The sequence below is a fragment of the Hyaena hyaena genome, unplaced genomic scaffold, assembly GCF_003009895.1.
Source record: "Hyaena hyaena isolate Hyena2069 unplaced genomic scaffold, ASM300989v1 scaffold_556, whole genome shotgun sequence".
NCBI lineage: Eukaryota > Metazoa > Chordata > Mammalia > Carnivora > Hyaenidae > Hyaena > Hyaena hyaena.
Genome location: NW_024081189.1, coordinates 509,225 through 523,166, shown reverse-complemented (window position 1 = coordinate 523,166; position 13,942 = coordinate 509,225). Strand labels below are relative to the sequence as shown.

Genomic DNA, 13,942 nt, shown 5'->3' with positions numbered 1-13,942 from the left:
GAATTTAGTAGCTTTCTTTTTCTTACATTTATTTATTTTTTTTAGTAACCTCTACCCCTAACGTGGAGCTCCAACTCACGACCCTAAGATCAAGAGTCACGTGCTCTTCCGGCTGAGCCAGCCAGGCACACCTATAATTCTTTTATAATTGTCACACATATTCAACTATTTTATACACATTCAACTATGTGATAAACCCTTCAAGGACAAGCACCATGTGTCTTTCTTTTCTACTGGCTGTAGTCATGTCTCCGAAGTCAGAGTTCAATAAATGCTTCCTTAATGAATCTCTTCTAAAATCCTCAGGAAGGGAAGCATGGAGAGAAGCTGGACGACTACCACACACAAAACACAACACACTGCACAAGCACAAATTATAGAACCTATGTAGTTAAGCAAGCATTCTTCTGAATAAATACTCTATTAGCATAGTGTTTAGTTTAATGAGAGCTTTATCATAAAGGCAGAATGTGTCACAATGGAAAGAAAGAACACTGGAACTGTGAGTGCTAGAGTCGGAAATCCTAGGCTCTGAACCACACTTTGCCATCCGCTAGCCGTTTCACTTTGGGCCAATCACTTAACCTCTCACAACAACAAGGAGTAATTACTATGTATAGTCTGCCAAGCGCACAGGGTTATTATTAGGATACAATAGTGTAATACACATGGACGTGCTTACAAATTTATAAAGACAAATTTATAAAGAAATACAAAAATGGTAATATTTTAATGATGAACATAGCCTCCAATTTAAGATGACATTTTATTTTAAAATGTGAACTTACAAAAGAACAAAATTAAGGGGCAACTATTTATGCCACAGGAGATTTCATCACTGAGTAAAATAAATCGCTGCAAGGTCCAGCAACTCAACTTCAGTCTAGAGCAATTAAAATATGAGTTAATCGTCAAAACTGTGCTGCACATTCAATTTTTCAGGGAGACATTTATTACATAAAGCAAAGTAGATATTTGAATCAGTCCAGAAAAATCACTATCACAAGTTCACTCCATTGAATGCACTGAAAAGGCCTTCACCTACAGTCAGACGCTGCAAAGTTTATCTGGCTCCATTTTACAACCTGATACAATGCACCACGCCCCACAGTTGAAGGGGTGAACCAGCACACTAGGAAATTAGCTAGAGTTGACTCCAGGTTTACAGGAAAACATGTGATTAACCAGGACACAGCACGATCTGATGCCTGTAAGAATCCCCAAATCTGTTTCACAGGCCTATTGTTTATGGACATAAAGGGTTATGAAGAAGCAGAGGGAGCAGCCGCAAGCAGGCTGAGACTTACTTGTAGCATCGGTGACAAAGTGAAAGATGAAAAGTTCCAGCATTTGTTTGGGTAGCTGTTAAATAACTTTCAAGCTCTCTTAAGGTCAACAAATTACCACGGTATCCACACACACTAAAAAGTTTTAGGTAATTTCCCTTTGCCCTGCCAAGTCTATCGATAGACCATCGAAGACAAGACATTAGAACAACAGGCAGCACTTTCCTGAAATGGATTACCAACTTTCTCATCCCTGTTGTTACGTCTTTATATAGACGAGGACTTTAATCACGAAGAATCTGAAGGACAGACATATTCAAAAAGGTCACAAGCACAAACCACCAATTGAAGATTCAAGTAAATTAGCAAACGCTCCCTTTTAAATATTAATCTCCTGTAAAGGCTGCATAATTAGTTAGCTTTGAGCTACATCTGAGCAAAAGAAGGGGTGTGAGCTAAAGAGGGGGAAAGAAACACGGAGGAGAGCAGGTGGGCAGTTGCAGGTGAAGAACACACACCAGAATGCAAAACAAAAACAAAAACAAAAAACAAAAGGTAATGAAACGCCAAAAATAAACTTTGTCAATAGCTACCAACTCTCTACCCTCCCATCAAGACTATTAACAGAGAGGGGCTGGGGTGGCTCAGTCAATTAAGCGTCCAACTTCATTCGGCTCAGGTCATTCTCTCACAGTTCATGAGTTTGAGCCCCGCGTCGGGCTCTGTGCTGACAGCTCAGAGCCTAGAGCCTGGAGTCTGTCTTCGGATTCTGTGTCTCCCTCTCTCTCTGACCCTCCCCTGCTCATGCTGTCTCAAAAATAAATTTAAAAAATTTAAAAAATTTTAGAAAGACTATTAACAGATAAAACAAGATTTTGCTGCTGCATGTTTTGGGGACACTATTTTCTTAATGAAAAGTTATTGAACAGTATTAAATATAAACCAGAGTAAATATAAACTGAAGAAACTGTAGTTTCTTGTAAGTTTCTCCTCATTAGTGGCATGATATAATGAAAAATAAAATGAGTCTCTGCTTCAACAAGTCTAATAAAAAGAATATTGAGGGGCGTCTGAGTGGCTCAGTCATGTAAGCATACGACTTTGGATTTCGGCTCTGGATTTCAGCTCAGGATTTCGGCTCAGGTCATGATCTCAAGGTTAGTGAGGTCAAGCCCTGGGGCAAGCTCTGCGCTGACAGCAGGGAGGGAGCCTGCTTGGGATTCTCGCTCGCGCTCTCTCTCTCTCTCTCTCTCTCTCTCTGCCCGTCCCCCACTCATGCACTCATGCCACACTCTCTCTCTCTCTCTCTGTCAGTAAATAAATAAACATTAAGAAAAGTTTATTCCTAGGTATTTAAAAACTTATATAAAATAAAATAAGAATACTGAACTAGACTTGAATACGTAGCTCCTACTTTTGGTGTTGATCCTCTTGACAAGTGCCTTTGGTTTAGTCACTAAATTTTTATCCATGTTCTCACCCTTTTCAACAGTATTTCTTGAGTACCTTAAAAATGAGCTAATTTAGAGTTGTTCTCAGCCCTGACTGTACTTGAGAATCATCTGGGAAGACTTTAAAAACAAAAAACAAAAACGAGTCTCTTGGCCCCTGAGATTCTGATTTAATTGGTCTGGGATGGGGCCCAGGTTTTTTAAAAACACTCCCTTGCGATTTTAATGTGCAGCCCAGGTGAAGAACCACAGGTCTATTTTGTCTTATATATATGTGAGAAACAGCAAAATAATGCAAAAAGCCCTCCCTGCTCCCTTTGAAATTTATCAATTTTCCCTTCTTTTCCAATTTAGTTTTACCCCAGATTCTCACCACCTCACAACTAGATTAACAGAATACCTTCCTACCTATTTTCCCTGCCTCCAGTCTCCTCCCAATGCAATAGCCCGTGACATGCTGGCCTAACTAATGAGTTTGGTTCTGAAACATCATCCCAGAGTCGTTTTAAGTACAATACCAACAAACAGAATACATACATCCGTTTGATGAAAACGGAGGATACTGTGTGTGTGTGTGTGTGTGTGTATATATGTATGTGTGTGTGTGTGTGTGTGTGTGTATATAATCTCAAACGTGCTCTATTTTTCGTCAGTTCCAGTGTACCTACCTTCATTTACACATAATGAATCCTCGTCTAATATACAAAAAGATTGTCCCTAAATAGTTCATGACTGAATTTCGTCAAAAATGAATGGCAAATGAGTCACTCACAAATTTCTCATTTAAATTTTGAAGGGTTCCCACAAGGAACATACATTCAATGGGAAAAAAAGTAAAATAAGGTGGAATTAGCTCAAAAACTCTGTGCTATGGCAGAGACCAATAAAGTTTATCACAAATGAATGCACAAAAGAGCAAGTATCGTTCTGCTTTGTGTAAAAAGCTTGCCTCAAGAAAACCAACTGAAGGCTTAAAAGCCAAAGATTATAACCACATAAGATGATATTCATGTTTATGAAAAATATTATCAAGTACAATATAAGCAATATACAATGAGAAGAGAGCACAAGGAAATGACGTATCCTGTGCCTTTAAGGAGCTCTCTGTCTTCTCAGGGACAGCATGACATGAACATGAAAAGAAAATAAAGCCCCCCCCCCAAAAAAAAGAAAAGAAAGCCAGCACTAGCAAGTAAGTGGTAAAGACAGTAAGTACCATAAAAACTCAAAAACAGGAGACTGCTTTGGGCTCAGGGAGTCCGAGAAAGCTTCTTGGAAAAGATGGGAGCTTGAACAAAATTAAATAGGTGGAGTAAAGAAAGAAATCTCAAGCATGTGGGTGACCTTCCACAAAGATGAGGCAGAAATTCATTAAATACGCCTGAGGAACAGAGAGTTGACTTGACTAGAACAGAGGGTTGTATGCAGGAGTGTTTGGGACGATAAGGTTGCAACAATAAACTGGAGCTGGACAGTGAAAGCCCTGAATGCCGAGCCAGGATGCTGGAACTTTGTCGTACAGATAGATCCTTTACAGATTATAAAGCACAATAAGCAATACAGTAGAGCTCCATAATGATGCAGTCTGAAACCATTTTTCCTGAAGCCTTTGAAGAACATACCAAGGACTATAGTATTTTGCCAATATATTCACGAATATGTGAACATACTGTTTACGAAACGTGTTCAGAGTGGAGGAGTAAATACTCAAACATGCCTTCCAAAATACAAAATCAGCGATCGATTACGCATTCGTAGTTCTTAGGCTAATTCCTAAGAGAACACTGGATGCAAGCTTTCAATTTTAGGTTTTCCTCCTCCCTCACCCTCCTCCAAACCCATTATCTAAATTTAAGAGTTAGATACATCGAAATAGCGTTATTCCGAAAAGAAGAGGCCTTTTATTACTTCTCATTATGGGCCAATGTTCTTGCTGTGCTATTTCAAAATCACTACACCTATTAAAATAACTGTGTCCTTGATTTCTTTCAGCCAAGCAAATAAAAACAGATAAACAATGTAAAGATTACGGAAAGCAAAACACCCTTTCATCAAACCAAAAATGCATCTAAAATAATCACCACTGGGTTATAACGCAGAGGGGAAAGAGTATGTTCCTAACAAAAAAATGCCACTCACAACAAAAGAGTACCCAGGAGTGTATGAAGAACATCACAATAGCCAATTTCTCAACCAACATGATAAGCCATTAGCCCACAACTCTCTAAAGAACAGAGTTCATTCTGTCTCTCAAAAATGCCTTTCAATGTTTTGGCCATTTCTGCTATAAAAATGAGGGCTCTAAACATAACTCAAAACAAGGATCCTTTCCCCCTAGTAACCAGACACGTTAGTGATTGATGATTTCATTTCCCACCGCAGCAAATACTAATTTAACCACCACTACCTTCTCAACAGCAAGAAAATGAAAAATCTCCGTCTTTAGAGGCATACGTGACAAGAAGGCAAGAACACTGCAGGATGATTCACACACACACACACACACACACACACACACACACACACAAAATAAGAACACATGAAAACCGTGGCAATGCCGCCGCCGCCGTGCTACGAAGAGGAATATGCCATTCTTACGGGCACGTACGCCTTTAAAGAATATGTAGCGATTGTGATTCTATGTCTTTTTTTTTTTTTTTTTAACCCGTCCGGGAAAGACGGGAACAGGCAGGAGAGTTGGAAGAAGTGCATTAAGTAAGGAAGGTGTCACTACCTGCCTCGCCGCTCCCTACCGGGGAAAGTCGCTTTAACAATAATAATGCTCTTTCACCCCTCACATCCCGCCCGGTTTCCATACATCCTTCAGTCTGCACACACGCACACGCGCGCGCGCGCGCGCACACGCACACTCACACACACACACACACACACAAACACCCGCCACCATTCCGTGCTCCCCCGCGCCACCCCCCACACTCAGGAGAACAGGCTGCTCTGACTTTGTCAGTCTCGCCGCCCCCGCGAACCCGCCCAGACCAGCCGAGTCCAACAATGCAGCCACGCAGCCACCTACTCCCCCCACCTCCTCCACCGGAGCCCAGCTTCCCCTCCCCGCCCCCCACCCCGTCCTGTCACCTGCTTGGGTGGTGTCCGTCAGGTCATAGCCGCTGCCGGGGAAGTCTCGGAGTTTCCTACCACTGAGGCTCAGGATGCCAGAGTTGCCCGCCTCCTCCAGGGCCCGGTCCAGGCTCCTCACCGTGTGTTGAGGCTGCAGGCTCCCCGGGTTCCACTGCGGCCCGTTGGGGAACGGCTGCCCGAAGAGAGTCGGTACCGGGATGGGCACCACGAGGGTCCCGCCGCCTCCGCCGCCTCCCCCTCCGGCTCCGCCACCTCCCCCTCCGGCTGCGCCGCCGCCACCGCCACTTCCACCTCCACCACAACCGCCGCCCCCACTGTTAACACCACCTCCCTGACTCGCCGCCATGTTCCTGGGAGAGAGAATAGCCCCCGACAATACTCTCAGCTTGTGCCGCGAGTGTAGGGGATTCTTAGGACGCATGCGCAGGCTGGGGGGCGGAGGGGGGGGGCGAGGTTGAGGGTGGGAAGGAACCAGGGGGCGGGCTGGGAGGAGGTGTTGGGGAGAGAAGAGACGGTGTTCCAACGTGCAGAAGGCTTGCTTTCAGAAATGTGCGAGCGGAGGAAGGATGCTAAATCTCGGTTCCGCTGCTTTGGGTACCAAAGTCTGGCGAAGCGACACCAGCTGAAACACAGGTCGTTTAGCGGCACGTCCCCAAGTGTGTAAATTGCTTCACCTTTCTCCCTCTGCAAAACAAAGGCAAATATATCAGACAGGGGTGAAAGGGATTCGTTTCAGAATATATGCAAACAGCATTTGGAAGGGCTATCAGCCTCCTTATTGAAACGCTTACCGCAGGCGCCTCAGGAATTGTTTACCGGTGTGGACGCGGAGAGACACGGTGGAGGGGCATTTGGGGAGGAAAACTGGTGCAGAATGGAGTTTGAGGCATATATGAATTTTGCCATATAATTTAGACTTCCAAAATAGGAAACGACTTTTTAAATGTTTTCCAGTATGTGTGGGTCCCAGCCAAACTGCTGCCTTCCGAAACTTGGAAAAGTTCTCTGCATTCTGTTCTATCACTCTTTGAAGTTGTGCCAAGATCTCCAAAATATCTCAGGTTTCTTCTCTTCATGTCAGTTTGGCTGATGGAAAACTCTCTGATTCATTAAACAACCTTAAAGTTTACTTTTGAAATAAGGTTTTGGTTTGAGGTGGAATTCTGTAGGTTTAATACCGAGGATAATAAGCTAAATCAATCTTGGATTTTGGGAGGTCATTCTTAGAACCTGAACCCAACCACTCAGGCCACTGTTACCTCTCTACCCGCACTCAGAGTATTCAAGTCTCTCTCGCGAATAGTCAATAAGGGGACCACGAAAACCCTATCCGAAACTTTGGACTGGACGTATTTGGCTATCATTAATTTGAATATCCAATGCATCTCTTTTACATCCATTTCACTTTGAGCCATCTGCTAACAATCTCATTTTCTTAGGGATAGCTCCACAAAACTTTATCTGCCGTTGGCTCTACTTTGGTGGGAAATGCAGGAAAAATTAACAACTTGTCTAGATTGCTTGGTGGCCATAGAGGCTAATTAAAATTATTATGTTGTCAGAAATTACATCTGCCATACGCATGACCCACAGAAAGAAGAGAACTGAGAATCAGACTCTACAATGAATTAGCAAGTGAAATCAAATTACTCAAACCCACTGGTATCAGCAAGGAATGCTCTACCTTATATCTTTATAGCACAATTCAAATCAAGTATTAACTGAGAACTTCCAGAATCAAGAAGGGCTAGAAGAGAAACTAAAGTCATTAGTTAGAGAAAAGATTAGGAAAGGAACTATTTTAATAATTAGCCAATAAGAATTTTGACATTATTTAAAACAATGTGTTGGGCTCCAGGAAAAAGGGGTCCTCAGGATCAGGATAGCTGTCAAGTGAAAATGGCCATGAACAAGCAAATTTAAGAAGTAATCTTGTGGGGCGCCTGGGTGGGCAGCTCAGAGCCTGGAACCTGCTTCAAGTTCTGTGTCTCCCTCTCTCTCTGCCCTTCCTCAGCTCGTGCTCACTAGCCCGCACACACACATGCACTCTCTCCGTCTCTCTCCCTCTCTCTCTCTCAAAAAGAAATAAACATTATTTAAAAAAAAAAAGGAGTAATCTTTCATAGAAGTTAAAAATCGTCTAAGAACAAAAAACAGAAAGCCTGCAAAATTGGCTAGATATACCAGAAGATCAGACAAAATAACACATTCTAGAGCTCTTTCATACAAATATCAAGGCCATAAGGAGTATTAAAAGATAAACTGAGGCATACTTTAAAATTTTAAGAGTTAATTCGCACATTTATCAATTTAAATTAGGCAGTGCCAAACCAGAAGTGGCTTGGCCAACAGGAGCCAGGGAAAAGACATGTGGAGAAAATGCGGAAGCAAAGAAGAAATTATCTGATTGGCTATAACTTAAAGCTTCCTTGGCTGTTTGTGATTGGTTGTCCTTAGCATTTTGATTCCATAACCTTGAGGCATTTAGAGGCTTACATTTTGGTTTGCTTAAATAAGTCGCCTTAGCAATAGAGCCACCTCAGTCTAATGGCCTCCTTGTTTCATTAATTTAACAGGAGGTAGAAGGTTTAGAAGAAAGAGTATGAAATTTAGAAATGTGTTCCAACCACATAACTGCCTCTATAATACTTAGAAAAGTGACTTAAAATATCTGTACTTTAGTTTCTTCATACATAACACTAAAAAATAAGAAGAAGGAGAAAAATATTTATTTTTTAAATGTTTGTTTATTTTTGAGACAGAAAGAGACAGAGCATGAGCAGGGGAGGGGCAGAGAGAGAGGGAGACACAGAATCCGAAATAGGCTCTGAACTGTCAGTACAGAGCCTGATGTGGGGCTCGAACCCACAAACTATGAGATCATGACCTGAGCCGAAGTCAAACACCCAACTGACTAAGCCACCAGGAGAAGAATATCTAAAATAGTGCTTACTATTTACCAGGAACTGATCTAATTCTTTTACATATACTATGCCATTCAATCCTCATAACAATCCTGTAAAATAAGTCCTATTATTCTTCCATTTTATGGATGAGATAAAATAGTATATACTTTACATAGGATTGTTCTAAGAATAAATATGATTACTTATGAGCCAACACCCTGTGCCAGCAACTATTCTCTGCAAGTAATAGCATTAGGTAAACAATAACTGTTAATTTTTTATTATACCCTTGCCCCTCTCAAAAAAGAAAGCTCAATAATAAGGAATATACAAATAGAGGAGCCAAGGGAGAAATCAGTTAATTTCTTGATAATTGTGGGCAAAGAGATATTGGACATATTGAATGAATTTTTTTTTTGCATTAGTCTATACTAGAGAATATTTTACAATGAGTACCACTTCAGTGTTATTTCAGATATGGACATGTTGGCAATTCGTTAAATTACAGTCAATATTCAGTATCATCCAAGCCAAACTTAGAAAACAAATGTTGATAAGGTTACATGGATGGCTCAGTCAGTTAGTGTCTGAATTTTGATTCCGGCTCAGGTCATGATCTCACAGTTTCCTGAGTTTGAGCACCACATCCAGCTCTGCACTGACTCTGCAGAGCCTGCTTGGGATTCTCTCTCTCTCTCTCTCTCTCTCTCTCTCTTTCTCTCTCTCTCTGCCTCTCCCCAGTTTGAGCTCTCTCTGTCTCTCTCAAAATAAATAAGTAAACTTAAAAAAAAGAAAACAAATGTTGATAAATCACCAGAACTAGATGAAATATATCAAAGATTACAGAAGGAAAACAAGAGATTTTGAACAAAACATGCAGCCTCTATTAAATAAAGCACTGGCAAATGGCAAATGTGATTTGTATTCAAAAGAAGTCTAAAGGGAGCTTCTGAAATTCCAGGCCAGTTTAGAATCACTGCTATTCCAAACAAATTGGTAGTTACTCAACATTTCTAAACAATATAGGGGAGGAGAGCTACAGTCCAAAACTCCAAATTCTTTTTTTTTTTCAAAATTTTTTTAATGTTTTATTTATTTCTAGGAGAGAGAGAGAGAGAGACAGCGTGAGCAGGGGAGGGTTAGAGAGAGAGGGAGTGACAGACTCTGAAACAGGCTCCAGGCTCTGAGCTGGCAGTCAGCACAGAGTCCAAAGCGGGGCTCGAACCCACGAACCGCGAGATCATGACCTAAGCGAAAGTCGGACGCTTAACCGACTAAGCCACCCAGGCGCCCCCAAAACTCCAAACTCTTCTATTAGAGATCAAGATTATTGAGATAGACGACAGGATGTTCTTACTAGTCTGTAAATAAATCAGACGTGAGATATGCTTTATCTCAGGATCTAGAACAAGTCAACGAACCCGGGGACTCAATGGATCAAACTATAGTATGAATGGGTTTTTTTTTTTTTTTCATCTTGATCAAAAGCCAGGAAAAAGCCATACGAGTCTCTGAAGTTGGTTCCCTGACAACATCAGGTCAATTACATACTAAATTCGGGGGAAGGGGGTGTGGGGGGCTGGCTGGCTCTACCAGGAAAGCATGTGACTCTTGATCTCGGGGGTGGGAATTCAATCCTGTGTTGGGCATAAGGCTTACTTAAAATAAATAAATAAACAAATTCAGGGAAAATAACAAACGGTGGGAATCATCAAGATATATATCAGCAGCCCTAAAAAAAAACCCTATTTTATAAATCAAAGTTTTTTTAAAGATTTTATTTTTAAGTAATCACTATACCCAACAAGGTGCTCAAACTGACAGCCCCAAGATCAAGGGTCACATGCTCTACTGACTGAGCCAGCCAGGCGCCCCTGGAAAACCTATTAATATACCCCATACTGAACCACTTCACAGCTGCTTCTAGAATGAGGTGCACAGTTCTGCTCACTCCAATCTCAGCACAACTCTTGAATTAGAGAAAGCCCTGTGAAGTGCACTTGAAATGACTGGTGACATGAGGAAAGGGGAAATTCACTTGGTCTTCCTCTCCCTAGTAACTTGATCTTCAGTTCCTTCCAAAATCCTTGATCTGGTATGGGACCTTCAAAAGACTATACATTAACTTATTTCAACATAATTTATAGACCACCATTTACAACATACCTGAGCTTCCTTTGCCCATCTGCCCTGGCTTCTACCTTTGCAGCTAACCCTTTGCACTGCTTTAACCAACCTTAACAAACTCTCTAATCCCAACGTTAATATTTATTCACTCAAAAGAGAGTTATACAAATATATCAACGATCATTATTACTTAAAAGAAGCTATTGCATACCTAATCTTCAATGTCGATGTCAACAAGCACTATTTTATTCTATCTTAGTTAGAATCCCTACTACGACACTTTACAAGACATGAAATAGACAAGTCTTACCTCTCAAAGCTTCAGATTCCTCATCTATAGACCAGAAATCATAACATTATCAGCTATTTCATAGGATTGTAGTGAGGATTACATGAGACGATCACATAAAACACCTGCCATATTATAGAGGTTATAGTTATCTTTTTTCTAGGATCACTTTGCCAATAGAACACTGAGCTAAGTGAACCATGAATTACCAGCATGGCAATTCTTAAAATTCTTCTGTATTATTGTGCCACCAGTACTAACAGACATTTTCTTTTGTGCTGCTGTTGAAGTTACATCCTTGTTAACTCAGAGTAACAAATTTGCTGCCTCTCCTAACTCTTGTGTTATCACTATGATCCCTTAACCTGATTCCAATTCCTGTCTCATGTCTCTAATGAAATTCCAGATTTTGGCCTCTGTGTTTCTAGTATGTTAACTTGATATCGCGAAATCCATTTAAATATCTGTTCCAGGGGCACCTGGGTGGCTCAGTTAGTGGAGCATCCAACTCTTGATTTCAGCTCAGATCATGATTCCCGGGCCGTGAGATCGAGCCCCATGCAGAGTTCTGTGCTAAGCATGGAGCCTGCTTAAGATTCTCTCTCTCCCTCTGCCTCTCTCCTCCACCCACTCATTCTCTCTCTCTTTTTTAAAGTTTATTTATTTATTTTGAGAGAGACAGAGAGAGCATGAGGCAGGGGAGGGGCAGAGAGAGAGGGAGAATCCCAAGCAGACTCCAAAGGTCAGCGCCCAGAGGCCGATAGGGGCTCAAATCCACAAAACTGAGATCATGACCTGAGCTGAAACCAAAAGCCTGACACTTAACCGACCAAGCCACCCAGGTGTCCCTCATGTTTTCTCTTTCTTAAAATTAAAAAAAATGTTTAAATATCTGTTCCAAATCCCTCTTAAAAATATACCTTAAAATGCAGCACCTAGCTGACTCAGTGAGTAGAGCATGAGACTTGATCTTGATCTTGGGATTGTGAGTTCAAGACCCACATTGGAGGTAGAGTTTACTCAAAACTAAAAACCAACAATTATAATAATATATATAATATAATATATATTATATATAATCATATATACATTTATATATAGTTTGTTTTGTTTTTTAAGTATTTTGTTTTGTGTAAGCAACACAAGTCTGTTAAACATCCTACAGAGCTTTCTTATTAGAGGAGCATAGAAAAGATACAGAGCATAGAACACAGAATTTTGCTACTTAGCTTGGCCAAAAAAAGTATATAAAACATCACACTAGATTATTAAAACTGTAATGTCCTATTAGAAAACATAAGGTTGAGGCAGATTTTTTTTTTTAGCCTTCTTTAGTATTACATTGGAAAGTTTCTTCTTTATATATAAACATGGAAACATGCCATATGCCTTTTGGGTAATCTTGTCTTGTATAATTATCTTTCTCTTCTTGCAGTATGTGAAAGAGAATGATGAAGTAGGGCCTTTTTAAGCAAAATCCAAATTCCTAATAGGAACCTAGGCAGCAATCATCCTACCGATAAGCAGGCTATACCTGTGATAGAGAAAAACAGACATTAATGGCATTTCAGTAAAACATATTAAAGGAATTATGATATCAAGCTAGATTAAAACTCACGAGAAAATATAAATGCCATCAGGGTTTAGATTCTTTATTTCCTTAAACAGAATGAGATAGAAACATTTGGCCCAAAATCTGGGTATAAAATGAAGGCGGTGCAGCACCTGCCTGGCTCAGTCAGTGCAGCATTCGACTCTTGAGCTCCAGATTGTGAGTTTGAGCCCCACGATGGGCATGGAGATTACTTAGAAGAAGAAGAAGAAGAAGAAGAAGAAGAAGACTGCTGTAATGAAATGATGAGGAATCAAGTTGGACATCTAAACATCTACCAAAGTCTAATTATATTTGTTTACCTTAAAATTTGGTTCAAACAAATTTTTGGTTCGGATGTGCCTGGGAGGCTCAGTCGGTTAAGCGTCAGACTTTGGCTCACAACATGATCCCACAGTTTGTGGGTTCCAGCCCCACGTCAGGCTCTGCCTGCTTCAGATTCTGTGTCTCCCTCTCTCTCTGCTCCTCTCCAACTCATGCTTTGTCTGTCTCTCTCTCAAAAATACATAAACATTGGGGCGCCTGGGTGGCTTAGTCGGTTAAGCGTCCGACTTTCGCTTAGGTCATGATCTCGCGGTTCGTGGGTTCGAGCCCCGCGTCGGGCTCTGTGCTGACTGCCAGCTCAGAGCCTGGAGCCTGTTTCAGTCTGTGACTCCCTCTCTCTCTGACCCTCCCCTGCTCACGCTGTCTCTCTCTCTCTCTCCTAGAAATAAATAAAAATTTAAAAAAAAATACTTAAACATTAAAACAAATTTTTTGGTTTAAATCATTATTATATATGGCATTTATTTCATGTGAAGAGTGGCTGGTTTACAGGTTTATGTTTTTGGTTCCCTCTCTCAATCAAATAAATGTAGGACATAAATCTCTATGGGATGGTGACTGAGGTATCACCTGGTGGCAGTATATCCAAATTACAAGGGTTTTTTTTTTTTTTTTTTTTTTGGCGGGGTGGGGGGGTTGATTTGATGATGAATTTCCTTTTATTTATTTTTTTTAGTTTATTTATTTTGAGAGGGAGAGAAAGAGAAAGAGAGAATGTGCGTGTGTGAGAGACTGGGGGAGGAGCAGAGAGAAAGGGAGAGAGAATCCCAAGCAGGCTCCACGCTCAATGTGGAGCCCATTTCAGGGCTCAGTCTCATGACCATGAAATCATGACTTAAGCTGATATC

General features: G+C 41.0%; 1 protein-coding gene across 2 annotated transcripts in view; it reads right to left on the bottom strand.

Moving 5' to 3' along the window:
- Positions 1 to 6,182, bottom strand: part of LRCH2 (leucine rich repeats and calponin homology domain containing 2) — a 91,459-nt gene extending 85,277 nt beyond the window's left edge. For both annotated transcript variants that reach the window (XM_039256081.1, XM_039256083.1), the window contains exon 1: positions 5,834 to 6,182. In XM_039256081.1, coding sequence (XP_039112012.1) covers positions 5,834 to 6,182 — 349 coding nt within the window. The remainder of the gene's footprint in view (positions 1 to 5,833) is intronic.
- Positions 6,183 to 13,942: the final 7,760 nt, after the last annotated feature.